Source organism: Harpegnathos saltator, unplaced genomic scaffold (genome assembly GCF_003227715.2).
Source record: "Harpegnathos saltator strain DR-91 unplaced genomic scaffold, Hsal_v8.6 scaffold164, whole genome shotgun sequence".
NCBI lineage: Eukaryota > Metazoa > Arthropoda > Insecta > Hymenoptera > Formicidae > Harpegnathos > Harpegnathos saltator.
Window position 1 is genome coordinate 27141 of NW_020229944.1, and position 20498 is coordinate 47638.

Consider the following 20498-nt stretch of genomic DNA (forward strand, 5'->3'; position numbering starts at 1 on the left):
ATCACTGTCAATTCTTACTACATTCCGTCTCTTAGGAGGAACTACAGGGTGAAGAAAAAACCCCGGGACCCCTGAAAATTTCGAAAAATATACACTTTATAAAAAAATGTTTCAGACAAAAGTTGTAGCGTTGAGAAAGATCTATTTATCGATCTTAGCAATTTGACCTCGAGTGGCGTCATCAAGGTGAGGACAAGGTCACCTCGGATTTTTTAAATGGAACTCCCAATATTTTATTGCATATTCCTATAGCCCTTCTTCAGACCTTTTCAAAGCACTATGGTTTTATCCAATTTGAATAAGCTGTTCCGAAGTTATCGAGTTTTTTAAAGTAAGATATCTAGCCAACTAAGGCAAGATCGGAGGATGATCCGGCCAACTAAGGCAAGGTCGGAGTGATCGAGCCAACTAAGACAAGATCGGAGGATGATCCAGCCAACTCGTAAAAATAATTGCGCGACTAATTTCCAGGCGTTGGCTCCTATTGGCTTGTCTTAATTTCGTTGATTGATTTATTTCAGTTATTTATTTATTTGAACTATTCTGCTGTTCGATGTTTATTTCTTCCATTTACTCATTTAATACTCATTACAGTTTAGTGAATCGCAAACTCGACTGAAATTCCTCTATTTTACAACTACTTCTTACAACTAGCTTCAAACTGTTTCTTAATAATTTTCAAAAAAAATAAAGGAATTTCAGTCGAGTTTGCGACTTACTAAACTGTAATGAGAATTAAAAATGATTACTGATGTTATCAGTACCTTGGCTAGCGTCAACAAGGTCAGGGCAAAGTCACCTTGAACTTTCCAAATGGAACGCCCTACATTTTTTGGCATATTTTTATAACGTATTTCAAGAGCTTTCCAAAACTACAACAAAATATTTTTTTGTTAAGTACATCCCGAGTTATGAAGCTTCAAAGTTACAGTACCGTCGGCATTAGCATTACCCAAGGTGTACCGCGTGGAGGTTGCACGTTCGGATTTACACCTCTGGTGTGTGCGTGTGCGTGTGCGTGTGCGTGTGTGCGTGTGCGTGTGCGTGTGCGTGTGCGTGTGTGCGTGCGCGTGCGTGTGTGTGTATGCGCGCGCGTGTGTGTGTGTGTGCGAATTAATTTTAACACACATACGCGCGCGCGCACGCACACGCACACGCACACACACACGCACACGCACACACACACACGCACTCGCACACGCACACGCACACGCACACGCACAGGCACACGCACACACCAGAGGTGTAAATCCGAACGTGCAACCTCCACGCGGTACACCTTGGGTAATGCTAATGCCGACGGTACTATAACTTTGAAGCTTCATAACTCGGGATGTACTTAACAAAAAAATATTTTGTTGTAGTTTTGGAAAGCTCTTGAAATACGTTATAAAAATATGCCAAAAAGTAGGGCGTTCCATTTGAAAAGTTCAAGGTGACTTTGCCCTGACCTTGTTGGCGCTAGCCATGGTCAAACTGATAAGATCAATAAATAGATCATTTTATACCTTACAACTTTTGGCTGAAACATTTTTTCCAAAAACTGATTGTTTTTGAGATATTTTATCGTTCGAAGACTTTTTGAGAACCCTGTATATAAAGCTAAAAAATACAAACACAAAACTTTTCAGTACTCTTTTACACAGGATTTATTATGTATTAAGACCATAAGGATTTATTAAATTTTATTAATTATTTATTAATTACTATTTATTATCTATTTTTTAAATTCCTATATGAGATATCATTTGATAAAGTTCATGCAAGAAAATCGAAAGCAGGTTGAACACCGATTAATGGGCACTTTACCGTGTATATTTGTAAACATAAAATAATAAATACATACATTCGGTCTGCTTTCGGTATTGATACTTTTTTTACAATATAATTTCATCATATTCCGGCTACGACATTCTTAAAAAGGTGCTAATGTATAATGTATAATTTCTCTGGTAAATCCCATAAAACTAACAGTTTTTATTAATATCTCATCGATAGTGATATTCTCTTCTCTACGATTTTCATGCACTCGCGTCCTTGTTACGTTCTGGACAAGTCATAGAACATGTGTTTATCTATATCTGCAATTGACCTTGAAACTGGAGCATTTTGACCATTTTTATCCAGATACTAAGTATTGGAGAGAAGAATATTTGAACTTACGTTTTCTAAAGGCTGATTACTATTGGGTTTAATAACAACAGTTTTATCGTTATTATTATTAATATTAGCACTATATGAGACTTTAAACAAATTTCCCTTGATTTCAGATATTAATCTCGGGGTTGCTATTTGACAAGGTTTATCCCGAAATACGGCTGGATCGAACATGCTTTGATTATGATAATCTTTTGTTAGGCGCCTGAATTGAATTTGTTGCCCTGCTCTTCTAGTGCATTTCGGTATAAATATTATAAACTTTTTGTAAAAGAAGCTATTTATCAGAAAATGGACAACGTGAGGACTCTAGGATTCAGTTTACAAATATTATGCCCTTATGTTAAAAAGAAAAGGGAAAAGAAGGAAAAGGAAAAACTGTCGTTCAAGCACAATGCTCTTTGTAGAGGAAGAAAGGAAGGGTGGTACTCGTGATTCAAGTACAATACTCTTTAGAAGATGGAAAGAAGCAGAAAAGGAAGAAGGAAAAGAAATGGGAATTCTCAGCCAATGACAGGAATAGATGAAATGAAGAAATTTTGCTTACTTATACATATATATTATAAGCATACTATGTTATTATCTATTATAGTTGAGGTTTTATTCGCCTGAACGTTGATTTAAAAAAAGGAAAATACAGGAAAAGAGGTTCGTTCGATTCCGTCTACAAAGAGCAACCGCACCTGTTTTTTCGCCCGTTTGGTAGACCTCACGAATTGAATCGGATTGTGGTCTAAATAATAGCTTATGATGATATATTAATCTGGGAAAAATTTCAAGTTGAGTATAGGAATGGTTTTGGTGATATGAAAAGTCAAAGGCGGCCACAAGGGCCGCCCGCGAACACGAACAGCCGAGTTACGAGAGCGGTCCGATAAGTACTTAGCCTCACCGCCCGATGGCGCCACTATCGCAAGAGAAATTTACTATCGTGTAGTACATTCTCGTAGACGGCTCTCGTAGACTGTCGAAATTTCAGCCGAATCGGACTCATAGTTTTGTTTTGACCGCGTGTGGAAGCGGGCGTGTCCGCGGATTTTAGAAAAATGGAAAAAGAGCAATATCGGTCGGTGATTCGATTCTTGTTTTTGGAAGGGAAATCGCGCAGCGAAATCAAAGAGCGCTTGGATGCTGTGTACGGTGACTCTTCTCCTTCGATGACGACCATCAAAAATTGGTTTAACGAGTTTCAACGTGGTCGCACATCGGTTTTTGATGAGCCACGCCCAGGTGCCCCGAAAACGGCTACCACGGAGGATAACATGACAAAAATCCACGATCTCGTATTGGCAGACCGCCGATTGAAGGTGCACGAGATAGTTGAGACAGTAGGCATCTCAAAAGACCGCGTGGGTCATATCTTGCATGAAATTTTGGGCATGAGAAAGCTGTCGGCGCGATGGGTGCCGCGTTTGCTCACTCCGGACAACAAGCGCAACCGTGAGACCTCAGAGCAGTGTTTGACGCTGTTTAAGCGCAATCCGAAGGAGTTTCTGCGTCGTTTCGTGACCGTCGACGAAACATGGATCCACTGGTACACACCAGAAACCAAGGAACAGTCGAAACAGTGGACTTCACCCGGCGAACGTGCTCCGAAGAAGGCGAAGACTGTCCTATCGGCCGGAAAGGTGATGGCCACCATTTTCTGGGATTCACAAGGTGTGATCTACATCGACTACCTGGAGAAGGGCAAAACGGTCACAGGGCTGTACTATGCCGAATTATTGGGCCGATTCGACGCCAAATTGCAGAAAAAACGGCCCCATTTAGCGAAGAAAAAAGTGCTCTTCCACCATGACAACGCACCGGCTCACACCTCCGCCCTCGCCATGGTCAAATTGGTCGAATTGGGCTACGAACTGCTGCCCCATCCACCGTATTCTCCAGATTTGGCCCCGTGCGACTTCTTTTTGTTTCCAAACTTGAAAAAGTCACTCGCCGGGCAGAAATTTGAGTCGAATGAGGAGGTCATCGCCGCCACGGAGGCCTACTTTGCAGACCTTGAGAAAACGTATTTTTCAGACGGGTTAAAGAAGTTGGAGCATCGCTGGGTCAAGTGTATCGAGCTAAAAGGAGACTATGTTGAGAAATAAATCGCCACTTTTCCAAAATTTTCGTTTTTCTTTTGTAAGCTAAGTACTTATCGGACCACCCTCGTATTAGACGTTCGCGCTGTTGTCGAGGTGCAGCGTCGCTCGGCAAAAAGTCGTTATCGAGAAACCTTTATAGTACTTATCGAGGCTTACATGAAGTCTCGGTTTCGTAGCAGAAAATGTCATCACATTTTTGTTCTAGTGGATAAGGCAAAAACTGGACGGAATTTTATTTATGAGTATTATTGTACTTGTGAAAGTGGTATTCGGATTGCAGGTTGTTGCAGTCATGTAATGAAAATTGTGTGATTTTTTGGATTCGCTCAATACCATGGAATACAGATACCCAATCTTGAAATATGCAATATATCTATCACGATTCACAAAACAACCAAGCATAATGAGAGGCAAAGGGACTCACATAAAAAAACACCCCAATCTGTGAAAGGCAAGGGAACTCACATTGAAAAAGCACTCTTTACCTTATTTTTGAGCGCTCTAGATCATAATGTCCTCTTAACGTTTAGTGGCGTTAAATGTAAATTATTAGTAATATAAATTATTAATTCTTTATTCAACAGATACACGTTGGGTGACTACAGTCACCATTAGTAGCGAAAAGGTTAACAAAGCACCACCAATCGTAACAAATGGCTTGTTATTAGGTGGTGAATTAATTCGGTCCATTGCGGTACTATATAATTTTTTAACTTCTAACGTCTGCAAAAGGCTTTATTTTTTAGTTTTAATATCGGGCAATAATATTCAGTTGATAAATGTTTGGGTTTGTAACAATAACATCGTGTTTATCTGATTCGAAAATGTCAAAATTCGAGCTAAAAGAGCATAATTTCCGGGAAGTTCTTATTTTCTGTTTTCATTTGAAGAAAACAGCCACTGAAGCTCATCGAATGCTCGTAGAAGCTTATGATGAAAGTGCTCCCATCGATAAATCATGCAGAGAATCATGCAGGTTTCGACGTTTCAAAATTGATGATTTCAGTGTCGATGACAAACCTCGTCCAGGTCAGCCGAAGAAGTTCGAGGACGAAGAATTGCGCTAATCGAAAAAGATCCGTGTTAATCGCAACATGAGCTCGCGCAATTATTGAATGTTGATCGATCAACAATTTCTGTGCGTTTGGCAGCCATGGGAAAGATTTACAAAGAAGGAAGATGGGTGTCATACGAAATGAAAGACATCGAGGGGCGAAAAGCCATGTCTGAAATCTTGCTTGCCAGACAAAAAAGAAAAGGTTTTTTGCATCGTATTATGAGTGGAGACGAAAAGTGGATATATTTTGATAATCCCAAACGAAGGAAATCCATTAGCGACACAGGAAAACCATTCACATCGATACCAAAGCGGAATATTCACGGCAAGAAAGTAATGCTCTGTATATGGTGGGATTAAAAAGGTGTAGTGTATCATGAACTATTAAAACAGAGCCAAACCATTACTGCCGAACTTTACCAACAACAATTGACCCATTTAAACAACGCATTGAAGAATAAGCGGCCAGAATATGCAAAGAGACACGACAAAGTGATCTTCCAGCACGATAACGCTCGACTACATATTGGAAAGATTATGAAGGCCACCGTAGAAGCACTTATCTGGGACGTTTAACCTCACCCGCCGTATTCACCAGACATTACCCCATCCGATTATCACTTGTTCAGATCGATGGCACACGGGCTTTCGGACCAGCACTTCAACAATTATGAAGAAATAGAGAAATGGCTTAATGAATGAATCGCTTCGAAGAACAAGTCGTTTTTCTGTTACGGAATGCAACAACTGCCAGACAGATGGGAAAAAATAATAGCAAGCGATGGCAAATACTTTGATTAGTGTACTTTTTCATGTTTTTTCATACTAAAGTCTTTTTTCGGAAGAAAAAAACGGACCGAATTAATTCACACACCTAATAATATGGGATAGCAAATGACTCCGTTGTGATAACATGATTTGTTATTTATGACTTGTTGATCTAACCAACAATTTTATAATGGGAATAAATGACATGGTTATGTTAATCCAACAATCATAAATTTTGATTTGTTGGCACTATAAAATGAGCAAAAATTAAAAATTATGTATAAGCAAATCAGTTATATTGTTCACCAACATACAATATATAGCAAAATATGCAGAATACTTGATGAAACCACACATGCAATGCTACACACGCGTATTATATTTACCAGATAATTTAAATGTAACTCCATTATATAGTGATTATTTTTAATCTTAACAGGCAAATATTTTGAAATATGCAATTTTACAAAAAAACTTTTTAAATAAAAGTTCTATGATGTTGAGGGGGACGTATAATAATGATCTTGGTTTGACCTCAGAAGATCTACTTAAGGTCAAAGGATGGTCAATCTAATTTTCTCAAATGGAACCTCCTATTTTTCATATCACATTCTTATAGTTGACTTCAAGACCTTTCCAAAACACTATGATAAAGTATTTTTTTGTTGAATACTTTCCGAGTTATGAGACTCAAAATTTAACAGGTGAAGGTTAAGTCAATCCATTATCTTAAAACGATTAGGTTCGAAACAAAAAAAGAATGATGATCTTGGTTGACTTCGACATACCAGATGTGTCGGTAATTCCTTTCCGGTTTTTTCGCTAAAGAAAACACGTTATTTACAATGGATAGTTAAAATATATTTATTCAAAGTATTGGCCATTTGATTCTATATATTTTGCCCATCTCTCAGGCAATTTATGGATGCCATTCCAAAATAACTGTTTCTCCTTTGAGCTAAACCATTCATCGAACCATTTTATAATTTCTTCGAAATCGGCGAAGTACTGCTCTGCAAGCGATCATCGATGCCCCATCGATGCGAAAAGGTGGTAGTCGGATGGAGCCAGGTCTGGAGAGTACGGCGGGTGCGATAAAACTTCCCATCCAAGTGATTTCAACACTTCTTTGACTGGTTTTGCTGTATGAGATGGCGCGTTGTCATGCTGCAAAATCACCTTATGTCTTTGAGCGTATTGTGGACGTTTTTCGATCAATGCACAGTTCAAATTGATCATTTGTTGTTGGTAGCGATCAGTATTAACTGTTTCTGCAGGTTTCAACAGTTCATAATATACGACACCAACCTGGTCCCACCAGACACAGAGCATGGTCTTGTGACCAAAGCGATTTGGCCTTGCAGTCGATGGGCCGCCTTCGCCAGGTGATAACCATGATTTTTTTCGCTTGGGATTTTCGAAATAAATCCATTTTTCATCACCCGTTACTATTCGATGCAGAAATGACTTCCTTTTATACCTTTGAAGCAGCATTTCACTGACGATTTTTCGATTTTCCAATTGCCTGTCATTCAATTCATGTGGCACCCATCTTCCCATCTTTTGGATCTTTCCCATCGCTTGTAATCGTTTACAAATTGCTACTCGGCTCACATTCAACTTTTCTGCCAATTGTTTTTGAGTTTGTGTTGGGTCTTCATCCAATAACTCCTGCAATTCCGCATCTTCAAACGTTTTCGGCCTACCAGGACGTTTTTTGTCTTGAACGTTGAAATCACCACATTTGAATTATCGAAACCACGTTTCACATGTTCTTATGGTTGGAGCATGCTCACCGTAAGTCTCTACCAGCAAACGATGACTTTCAGCAGCTTTTTTCTTTTGATTAAACAAGAAAAGTAATGCGTGCCGCAAATGCACGTTTTCAGGCACAAAACTCGACATTTTCAAAAAATTATAAATCTATAACGCTGTTATTTTGGCGGAACGTAACTTGTGTAGTTTTGAGGTTAATGTCAGTAGAATAAAATGACATATGTATCAAATCATAACATTGCATACTTATGACTAGTGACATCTGTTACAAAAACCGGAAAGTAATTACCGACATACCTGGTATTGTCCTCAAGCTCAGGTTGAGGTCACCTTGAATTTTTTAAACACACTTTTTATTCTAATTCTACTTTTAACGCTATCCAAGAATAACGGCGTGGACATAGTAGTTTTCTGTCCCGTTTGGGGTGCCCGTGAGTCCCCTTGCCTCTCACGATTTACGTGAATTTATAACATTTGTTCAAATATCACCATTCACTTCAATACACCTATCACGTAACGCAATAATAGTCCTTTGAAGGACTTCTTCGGGAATAGTTGCCAGAGCTCTGATGCAATTTCTCATATCGGATTCATTGACTCCGTAGCAAAAACAATCCCTTTGATGAACCCTCATAGAAAAAGTAAGGTGTCAAATCAGAGGAATTTGGAGGCTATTGGACATACCCGTTAAATCCTATCTAATGTTCAGAATATCTTTGGTATAAATAGTCTCGCACAATGTTAGCTCTGTGCGGAGGCGCACCATTGTGTTGAAACTACATAAGTCCTCTAGTTAAATTAATATTCTTTAAAAATTTAGGTAGATTATTTTGCAAGAATTGTAAATACATTTCTCGATTAAGATTATCTTCAAAAAAATGGGGTCCAATAATTTGGCCATCTAATATGCCATACCAAACATTTACTTTTCACTGATGCTGATGATCTACATGACGAACCCAAAATGGATTTACATCTGAATAATAATGGCAATTATGACGATTTAAATCAGCGGTATTTTGGAAACTAGATTCATCGGTAAATAAAACCTTGTCAAAAAAAGTCGGATCTTCCTGTAATTTTCTCAAACCTCACAAAATTTAACGCGTTTTCGTTTTTGATTTTCAGTAACTGTCTGATGTCGTTGAATGTGTTAATATGATAAGCATGTGTTACGTCCTGCTGACTCAGCGGACCCTAGGCTTCTTTTATAAATAAGAGAAATCGAATTTATTATTACTTATCATATGGCCGAATGCGCTCAGGCATGATACCACACGATGATATCTCTGGAATTTTCGATACCCCGAAAATACTAACAATCTTGAACCAACTCCTATCCTGTTTCCCACGCGCTTAATCATTGATAACAGTACCACGACATCGTTCTTAGAAATATCGATATTTACTTCTTAAGATAGCTGCCACGTTTTTTTTTATTTACAAAAGACTTTCGAAATCCTCTTATTGCCACATGTATCTTATCTCCTATAAAATAATCTTCTGGAACATTTCCCCCAAAACCCCACTCTCTCAACCGAGCTGACTTTTTGAGAAAAGTCAAAAGACTCACTCACTTCTCGCCGATCCAGCACCCAGGACAGACGCTTCTCTCCAGCACTCCTTCAGGGTTTCTTAACAATCAAGCCAACTTGTGGCTTAGACCGACCAGTATTCTTCACTTGTTAATTATTCGGTGCAACGATTTTGTGCCTTCTTGGGCCATTGAGAGCGATCCTACCGAAACCAGCTGCCTGTCCTTGGCGCAGAACTTGAGGCATCTATCCTCACAGAGACGCAGCAACCACACCTTTCATTGTCTATTAAGATCAGAGAAGTCCAGCAGTAAGTTATTTATATTTTCTATTACCTGAGTGACCTCTTTCGTTTTATTTTTTTATCTTTTCTTCTCTCTCTTTTCTTTTCCTTTCGTTTTACTTCCGTTTTCTATCCCCCTTGACATTCCTCCTTAATTGTTAAATCAGACGCCAGTGGCCAATCTTTTCGATCACAGTCGGACATAACGAACACGGAATTTTGCTCAGACCGCAATTGTTTATACATCTATGTATACGTACACTTTATAAAAGCTTGTAAATTTTATTTCATTGTGAACATCCGTCTAATTACTAATAAAACAAGTTGTTTGTAATTGTAAGCCAATCACGGTTTCCAAATAATTATTCTCAACCAAAAAATTCTCCCTTCCCTCAACCGTCGCTCACGGTCCTATCCCAGGTAAAAGGATTCAGTTCCTTGACCTAAATAAAAGACCACCGACGTATGTCCGCGCCAGATAAAGGGGTCATTCCGATCCTTGATCTGCACCGCAGACTTGCGAGTACGTCGGAGCTTGCGAAAGCAAGCGTCAAGTTGCATTCCTCCTCCAGGACGTAACACATGAAAATGATTCGCTTTTAAAATTTATTGAACAGATTTTTGACAAATGTTGAGTTCTCGGCTGATTGTACGTTGACTAATTTGAGGATTTATGGCTATCATCCCTAAAACAGCTATAGTCCAATTATTATTATCAATTGAAGATTTTCTTTTACGTTTGCGATGTAAATTACTTTCACGGGCTCTATTTATAAGATTGATTATTGTTATATGACTAGGACATCGACGATCTAGATATCATAATGCATACTGACGGGCACATTCTCTGGAATTTTCATTACTCCTTCCATATTCAATTATCATATCGACAATTTCATTAAGTGAATAATCAGTCATATTAAAAATAATCAAGGAAACAAAGTTTTAATTTTAATTTTTACTTTTGTACTTAATTATGTACTTACAGTGGCTCGTCCACAGACCGTCACTTGTGTACTTTCTAAGGCGCGTTTCATTAACGAGCAATCCAGGGCGCTACATTTACATATTAGGTGTAGTAAAAAGAAATCCATTATTTTTCCAATAGATGGCTTTAGTTATCTGTATCTCGCGTTGTATAAGTCCGATCGGGTTCCACTAGATGGCGTTAGAAAGATGAGATTTCGTACTAAAAAAACTTTTCTGACAGTTTTGTGATTAGTTGACTCAGTTTTGTTTAAGCGCGCGTCAAAGATGGACACTAGCAAAGAGAAAATACGCTATATTTTACAGTTTTTCTTCGATAAAGGCGAAAACGCAAGCCAGGCGGCTGAAAATGTGAATAGTGTTTATGATCCTGATACTGTAACAGCCAATCACGCGCAATTTTGGTTTCGTCGATTCCGTCCCGGTAATTTCGATGTCAAAGATGCACCACGCACTGGAAGGCCAATTGTCGAAAATATCGATAAAATCATGGACATTGTCGAGTCCGACCGTCATGTAAGCACTATTTCGATTGCCCAAGAGCTAAAGATTGCACAAAAAAACCGTTTGGAACCATTTGAATAAGGCTGGATAAAAAAAAGAAGCTCGATGTATTGGTGCCACACGAGTTAACGCAAAAAAACCTCATGGACCGAATTTCCATCTGTGAATCGCTGCTGAATCGCAACAAAATCGACACATTTCTGAAGCGATTGGTCACTGGTGATGAAAAGTGGATCACTTACGACAACGTCAAGCGAAAACGTTCGTGGTCGAATCGCGGTGAGCCGGCGGAAACGGTGGCCAAGCCAGGATTGACGGCCAGGAAGGTTTTGCTGTGTGTTTGGTGGGATTGGCAGGGAATTATCTACTATGAGCTGCTCCCCTACGACAAAACTCTTAACTCGGAACTGTACTGTCAACAATTGGACCGTCTGAAGGAAGCAATCGCCCAGAAGCGGCCACCTTTGGCCAATAGGAGAGGAATTGTGTTCCATCAGGACAACGCCAAGCCACACACATCGATAGTGACTCGCCAGAAGCTCCGGGAGCTTGGTTGGCAAGTTCTTATGCATCCACCTTATAGTCCGGACCTGACACCAAGTGATTACCATCTGTTCCTGTCCATGGCGAACAATTTTGCTGGTGAAAAATTCGTTTCAAGAGAGGCTTGTGAAAATCGACTGTCTCAATTTTTTGCCAATAGGGACGAGGGCTTCTATGAGAGAGGCATAATAAAATTACCTTCAAAATGGCAACAAGTTATCGAACAAAACGCGCATATTTGATCTAAATCGGATCATTCTAACTATGGTAATTAAAGCCTTCAATTTCATGCAAAAATAATGGATTTCTTTTTACTACACCTGATATCACCTCGTAGCTAGTCCGTCTCTCAATTGTCTGTCGCTCGTCGCTTCTCAATAGTTTTCTCCTTCCACGCAGAGATGCCTTTTGTTGGGACAGAAGACATCTCCACGACATCCCTTCTATAGTGATAGCTACGAGGGTAGTTCCAGAAGTACCTGACCTAAAAAGAAAACACAAAAAATGTGGGAAAAAATATCTTTATTTCTCTACATAGTCTCCTTTTAGTTCAATATACTTTTTCCAGCGATGTTCAATAGCTTCGATACCCTGTTTATAGTGGGAATCGTCGAGCTCCTCAAAATAGCCCTCAACCGCAGACTCCACCTCTTCATTGTTGGTAAATCTTTTACCACCGAGCCATTTTTTCAAGTTTGGAAACAGAAAATAATCCGAGGGGGCTAAATCTGGCGAGCAGGGTGCGTGACGAAGCAATTTGAACTTTAACTCATTGATTTTGGCCATTGCGATAACGGATGTATGAACTGGTGCATTGTCTTGATGAAACACAACATTTTTTTCGCCAAATGCGGCCGTTTTTTCTTGATTTCATCACTCAAACGCTGCAATAAGTTCGCATAATACTCGCCGTTGATTGGTTTTCCTTTCTGAAGATAATCAGTGAAAATTATTCCACGCGCATCCCAAGAAACTGATGCCATAACCTTGCCTGCAGATAGAACTGTCTTCGCTTTTTTGGAACCGATTCTCCCCTTTTAGTCCATTGTTTTGACTGTTCCTTCGTCTCAGGTGTGAAGTGATGGACCCATGTTTCATCCATGGTTATGAATCGACGCAAAATCTCGGTTTTATTGCTGTGAAACTTCGCCAAACACTCGATTGAAATATTCTCACGACGCTGTTTTTATTCCAATCGCGGCACCCATCTTGCGCACAGCTTTCTCATGTCCAAATTTTCAGTCAATATGCGATGTACAGTACTTTTTGAAATGCCTACCATGTCTGCTAACTCGCGCACTTTCAGTCGACGGTCATCCAATACCATTTTGATTTTCTCCATCATTTCTGGCGTGGTCACCTCATTTGGTTGACCACTGCGATGTTCGTCTTGGCAGCTCGTACGGCCTCACTTAAACTCTGCCACCCAATATTTTACTGTTGTAAACGAAGGAACAGACTCTCCCAGAGTAGAATCTAGCTCCGCTTTAATATTGGTTGGACTAAGGCCTTTCAAATGAAAGTATTGCATCACATAACGATGACCAATTTTTTCCATGTTTATAAATTCACTGAGAGCGTTCACTATTGATGGCTGCCAAACAAATACTAAACAACGTAGCGTTGTCAAACTTCAAACTTAAGCTTTATAAAGTTGGTACTTTCTATCATAGTCATTCTTTTCAAACAACAACTGCCATCTATACGTCAGGTCGGATACTTCTGGGACTATCCTCGTATGTGGCAGCGTCTTGAATCTCTAGCTCATCTCTAGTTCAGAACTCGGAAAGTATTCAATAAAAAATTATTTTATCATAGTGTTTTGGAAAGGTCTTGAAATCAACTATAAGAATATGATATGAAAAATAGGGGGTTCCATTAGAGAAAATTAGGTTGACCATCCTCTGACCTTAAGTAGATGTCCTAAGGTCAAACCAAGGTCACTATTGTACGTCCCCCTCAATATTATACAAGTTTTGTTTAAATAGTTTTTCGTACAATTGCATATTTTCGAAATATTTGCGTGTTAAGATTAAAAATAGTCATCCTGTATTTAATCATTGATAAAGAAGGGTTATTAAAAAAGGGATATTAATAAAGAAGGTTAATAAAATGATAATTATCATTTTATTAACCTTCAAAAACATATTCAAGAATTATAATTCTTGTATATGTTTTGCAGGAATTTGGGGAAAGAAATAGAGCAACGCATTATTACATTAATCTTTATTTTTAGCACGGCGCGTTATATAAAATTAATAAATTATTAGATAAGGTTAAAAATTTAACCCTTTGAAGCATACATTTCTCTATTCAACAATTTTTCATGAAAATTTGCATATAATAGTTTTTGGTGTCGCTGATTATGAATCCGCTGTCAGAATTTCGAAATTCAAGATGGCGGATCCAATATGAGGGTCAATTTTAAATTTTTTTTTCATGAATTCTACATAAGTTTTTTCAGATTAGAACTTGTTCGAATATCGATTCAAATGGCGAATCAATATGGTGGACCAAATTTTAAAAGATTTTCGATTTCCATGAAAATACGTACATAGGGGTTTTGGGGGGGGGGGTTCGGGGAGGGAATGCAGGCGTAGTTCCCCTGACTCCCCCATCACGGTCCGAGCGATAGGCACCCCGCAGGGGTTTTAGTCAGTAGAAGTCCGACATAACCCCCGCCTTCTCTAAGGAGCGGGGATATCCATGAGGATTTCCCCTGCGTGACCGAAAAAAAGGGGTTTTTGTGGTCGCTGATTACGGATTCACTGTGCACAAGTCGTCTGTGCACAAGAGGGAAAAGCTTTGTGGCTGCTCAAAACAAAAACAAAAAGTCCAAAAAATGAAATAAGAGAAAACATAAAATTATGAAAGTATTAAAATAAAAAAAAATATAAAAGAAGCAAAAAGAACAACGATAAAAAGCAAAACAAATAGCAAAACAAATAGCAAAAAGATAACAGAAACTAAAAAACAACAAACGGAGAAACGGAAACAAAATAAAAATAAGACAAAAATAAAAATTTTTATGAATAAAAATAGATATTTTTCTAGATTTTTTTAAATTTCCAGCATTGGATACTGTGATTTATCGGATTTCATAGGTTGGCAAAACTGCGCCAATTCTGACAGCGGATTCATAACAGCGATCCTGAAAATTTCTATATACCAATTTTCATGAAAATCAAAAGTTTTTAAATTTTTGATCCGCCATATTGAATCTGCCAACTTGAATTTCGAAATTCTGACAGCGGATTCATTATCAGTAACCCCAAAAACTTGTATATACCAATTTTCAGGGAAATCAAAAATTTTTTAAATTTGGTCCGCCATAATAGATCCGCCATTATGCATTTCGAAATTCCGTCAACAGATTCATAATCAGCGACCTCTTAAATGCAAATTTTCATGAAAAACTTTTAAATAAAAAAATGAATCTTCAAAGTTTTAAAAGGTGTTGCATATATCCATCACTATGTCGCAAAGGGTTAAGGGGGATATACGAGGATAGTCCCAGAAGTATCCGACCTGACGTATAGATGGCGGTTGTTGTTTGAAAAGAATGACTATGATAGAAAGTACCAACTTTATAAAGCTTAAGTTTGAAGTTTGACGACGCTACGTTGTTTAGTATTTGTTTGGCAGCCATCAATAGTGAACGCTCTCAGTGAATTTGTAAACATGGAAAAAATTGGTCATCGTTATGTGATACAATACTTTCATTTGAAAGGCCTTAGTCCAACTAATATTAAAGCGGAGCTAGATTCTACTCTGGGGGAGTCTGCTTCTTCGTTTGCAACAGTAAAATATTGGGTGGCAGAGTTTAAACGAGGCCGTATGAGCTGCCAAGACGAACATCGCAGTGGTCAACCAAATGAGGTGACCACGCCAGAAATGGTGAAGAAAATCCATAAAATGATATTGGATGACCGTCGACTGAAAGTGCGCGAATTAGCAGACATGGTAGGCATTTCAAAAAGTGCTGTACATCGCATATTGACTGAAAATTTGGACATGAGAAAGCTGTGCGCAAGATGGGTGCCGCGATTGGAACAAAAACAGCGTCGTGAGGATGTTTCAATCGAGTGTTTGGCGAAGTTTCGCAGCAATAAAGCCGAATTTTTGCGTCGATTCATAACCATGGATGAAACATGGGTCCATCATTTTATACCTGAGACGAGGGAACAATCAAAACAATGGATCAAGGTGACTTGATGGCTGAGGAGCTCGACGATTCCCACTATAAACAGGGTATCGAAGCTATTGAACATCGATGGAAAAGTGTATTGAGCTAAAAGGAGACTATGTAGAGAAATAAAGATATTTTTTCGCAAATTTTTTGTGTTTTCTTTGTTAGGTCAGGTATCTCTTGGATTATCTTCGTACATATAAAGGATCGTACTATAAACGTACTTCATTAATAAAAAGAGTCTGTAAAAGTTGTTCGTAGCTTAAGAGTCTTAAAAAAGCGTAATTTAAAAAGGTTTATAAATAATTTTAAGAAATGTGTTTATTTCTAATAAAATAAGTACTTATATCATGTACTTATATTATGGATTGCAATCCTCATTTATTAGTTCGTAATGTTCGAAAAAGTTTATTTGTTCGTGAATCGCCAATTTTTAAGTCAGAATCTTTGATAATCCCAACTTCTTTATACATGCCGCCGTCAACTTTCTGTCCTTCCCCTTCATGTACTAAAAAATTATTTCGCGACATAATCCCTGTAATGATGGTGCTGTAAACAGACAGTATAATGTATAAGGAACAAGAAAGTGGTTTTTTAAAGGCTCGTTTACAATAGCTGTAAGAGTAAGGCTATAAGGCTGTAACGTAAGCTGTCAGCGAATGAAAATATTTCATTTCGTGTCTTGCAACCTTATAGCCTTCCTCTTACAGTTAATGTAGATGAACCTTAATATCATTTGGCTGATCGACATAATTTCACCGCAACATAGTGGTGTATAATGGAAGCGTCCGAATTTGAACCAGAAACCACCTCATGTATACTACTGTGACCAAAAAATAAAGTGAATTTTTCATTTAAACTTCGCGGGTACTTTAAAATCATGAAGTTATTTTTTGATGGGTTGGTAGCACTGTCTTTGACATCTATGCAGAGTTTCATGTCAATATATTCAATTGCTGCAGAGCTATATATGTTTTTGTAAACATACAAGAGTGAGTTTTTCGATTTTTACTATGTCTGATTTTGTTGAGCAAAGAATTTGCATTAAATTTTGTTTACGAAATGAATATTCTGCCTCGGAAACGTTGAGGATGTTGCAGAAGGCCTTTGGAGATAAGGCTATATATAAGTCGCAAAAAAATGTTTACAAGTGGTACAAAGACTTCAAAGAAGGCCGAGAACGAGTTCAAGACGAACAGCGCCTCGGACGACCATTAACATCTACCGATGAAAGCCACATCAAGGAAATCAAAGATTTGCTGTTCGAAAATCGTCGATTGACAATTAGAGACCTTGCTGATGCTACGGGTATATAATTTGGATCAACCCAAACCATTTAAAAAGATGTTTTGTGCCTCAAACGCGTCAAATCTCGATTGGTTCCAAAAACACTCAATTTTTTGGAAAAAAAGCGTCGCGTTGACATCTGTGAAACAATGATTTCTGACTACCAGGACGTCATGAAACGCATCATTACGGGAGATGAGACTTGGATCTATGCATACGACTCGGAAACAACCGACCAGTCGAGCGAATGTCGTGCAAAAAGTGAATCAAGACCGAAAAAACCGCGCCAAAGTCACTAAAAAATCAAGGTCATGTTGACAGTTTTCTTCGATTATCGCGGTGTTGTGCATTATGAATTTCTTCCGCCAGGCCAAACTGTTAACAAGGAATATTATTTGAGTGTTATGCGTCGTTGAGTGTTTGCGTGAAGCTATTCGCCTCAAAAGCCTAGAATTATGAGCAGACAATTCTTGGTTTTTGTACCACGATAATGCACCCACACTGCATTGGTTCTTCGAAAACATTTCGCCAAAAATTCGACCCATATCGTTCCACAACCACCGTATTCGCCTGATTTAGCATCGTGCGACTTCTGGCTGTTCAACAAACTCAAAAGACCGCTCCGGGGACACCGTTTCGACTCGATTGAGGAGATAAAAACCGAATCGAAAAAAGTATTGAAGGCCATCCCGGAAAAAGACTGCTCTGACTGTTTCGAGGATTGGAAAAAACGTTGGCATAAGTGCATCGTGTCGGACGGAGAGTACTTTGAAGGCGATGAAATTGATTTGGAAGAATAAATAAAGATTTTTCATTTTATAAACAAATTCACCTTATTTTTTTATCACAGTAGTATATATAAGTTTACTGGTTTCCTCGGAGAAAAAAGAAACTCTTGCCCTCGAATACTATATTTAGTAATTGTGAATCAAGACCTTTAGAACTGCTGTCTATATAAAATATGCCAATATGATCACCCGGTAGATCGACGTTGCAATGATAATACTCCCTGGTGTAATGATGAAAATACGAATTTGGAACTTAGTCCCAAATGTGTCAATGCAAAGTCAAGAGACACGGTAGTGTCTTGTGCCAAGTACACGCAAGAGCAAAGTGACGCACACGGGTTGCGAGACCGACCGGTCTCTTTACGCGAAGCACTTAGTTGATCCGAGGCAAGATTATCGTACCGCTCAAATGGCTAATCTGATCAAGTTCTGAGTAAGCTCAATCGATTCCTTAGGGTCGGTTTACATAATAAAACTGTCTTTATTTTTTTCCTATGTGCACTGTAAGTCGAGAATTTTTCATATAAAGTCAGAATCGCTAAATTTTCATCACGAAAGAAACATCGTCTAAAAAATGTCCAGTTGCATACGTTTCTCCGTTAGATGGCGCTACAGGTAGTAATGCCAGCCATATATATATATATATATTACGAATACGAAACGATATACGATATAATATATTGTAATAATATAATATAATGACATACAGGGTGTTATAAAAGTCCCGGAAGAGCAAAGTAACTCGAAAAATATGAGTCCTAGAAAGAATGCGAAGTACTAGGTTTTTATGATTTTTTCCTGGCTATCTGACCTTGGATTTGACTTTGACAATGACCTTGAAGGTCATTTCAAGGTCAGGTCAATTTTTTTTAAATGGGACCCCATACTTTTGACCCCAGAAATGAAAAGAGCGGAAAATTTTACGCTTGGATATGACCTTCAACACTGCCAAATTTAACCTCTGAAGGTCACATAAAGGTCTAAGTTTGTTTTAGGCTGAAAACGCGAATATCTCCGAAAATGCACCTGCTAGGGAGCAATGTTACGCATAAGAATAAGAATGTAGAGGTCAACGAGGGACATTCAGCCGTGACCTTGCTCTTATTCTCAAGGTCATAAGTTAAGATTATTATTAAGGTCAAACCGGACTTTTTTGGGACTGAAAATCCATACTTTTGACCTAAAAGTGTCAAGATTGAAAAATTTTTTTTTAGGCTGGAAACACATACTTTTACCCCCTCCCATAATGTGAAGAGTGAGATTTTACGTTACGTACGAGGTCACACTCCGATTGTTGGTAATTCCTCAATATCGGGCGCTATTTTGGATCGGTCATCTTGAATTTGTAAAATCCAATGTCGGATTCGATTTCAGAAACAACTTCAAAAACTCCTTAAACGAGATCCAATTTTTGTAATTTTTAAATATCGGCCGCTATCTTGAATCGGCCATCTTGAATTTGCAAAATCCGACGTCGGATTCGGTTTTAGCGAGCTCAAAAATCCCAGGATCGGTATCCGAAAAATGTATTCGCCATCGATAAAGTGTATGCTTCAAGGTTTTTGTTTGTCTCGATTCTATCAGTGTCAAATAGATAATAGATTGTTTTTAAGTTTTAATCGATTTAACAAGTTTTGATGTCATTCTAGTCCATTTTGAATTATTATCATATTATTATTAACGATCAATGGTACATTACTTATTATTTTTATTTAAAGGTAAAGAAACCGAATTTTTTATATCAAATTTTTGCAAATTTTTTGTTTTCAATTCCAAATGGCTTCTCTTACAGAGCATGAGAGAGTTTCGCTATTGATGATAAGAGGATGGGGGATAGACAAAGGTTATACAGTGAAATTAAATTGCTGTTCAATGGAAACTTTCGTAATGAAGTCGATCTAGGCTCGAGACATAGCTTGCTGAGAAGATCTCCCCTTTTTCTATGTAAGAATAGTAAGGATGAAAAAGCGAATTAGAGGAAGGGAACTCTTCTATAAGGTTCCACCCATTCCTATTGTCCCTATTATTCCTACTATCCTATCCATTATCAGCAAGTTATATCTGTACCATAGGTGTTTATATAGTAGAATTATGACAGTCTAGATCAGTTTATAGTGAACATATTTATGAATTGATTATCTATAAATAATCGTCCTTAAATTTTTCAGGAACAAGATTTACTTGAAGTACTGGATCAAGTGGAGGCAGCAGCAGAAATTATAAAATTAAAAAGAGAATTATAAAATTAAAATGTTAAAAGACAAAATTAAGGAACCACCACCGCCACCGCCATCTCTGCCACCGCCACCACCACCTCCACCTCCATCTTCACCTGTACCATCACCACCACCACAATCCCAACTACCAGCAGCTCCAGCATCAGAGCCAGTAAAACAAAGTAAGTACTTATTGTTACGTATTTATCGACCACTTATATAGTAGAAATATGACAATTGTTATGTGGACTGTATTTTCTATATATATAGTAAAATTATTATAATTGAAATAGGTATATTCACGTAAACTTTGAAGGG

At 38.2% G+C, this 20498-nt stretch overlaps 1 protein-coding gene across 1 annotated transcript; it reads left to right on the plus strand.

Moving 5' to 3' along the window:
• Positions 1 to 16980: 16980 nt before the first annotated feature.
• On the plus strand, positions 16981 to 18345 carry LOC112588160 (putative uncharacterized protein FLJ37770). The gene is made up of 2 exons (XM_025296958.1): positions 16981 to 17197; positions 18161 to 18345. The coding sequence occupies exons 1-2, from the start codon at positions 16981 to 16983 to the stop codon at positions 18343 to 18345; spliced, it is 402 nt and encodes a 133-aa protein (XP_025152743.1).
• Positions 18346 to 20498: the final 2153 nt, after the last annotated feature.

Bases quoted from the DNA above. Each gene is read 5' to 3' on its own strand.
- LOC112588160 (XM_025296958.1), top strand. From the start codon at position 16,981: ATGTTGCAGAAGGCCTTTGGAGATAAGGCTATATATAAGTCGCAAAAA. The intron at 17,198-18,160 runs GTATATAATTTG...ATCACCCGGTAG, and splicing joins AGACCTTGCTGATGCTACGG to ATCGACGTTGCAATGATAAT.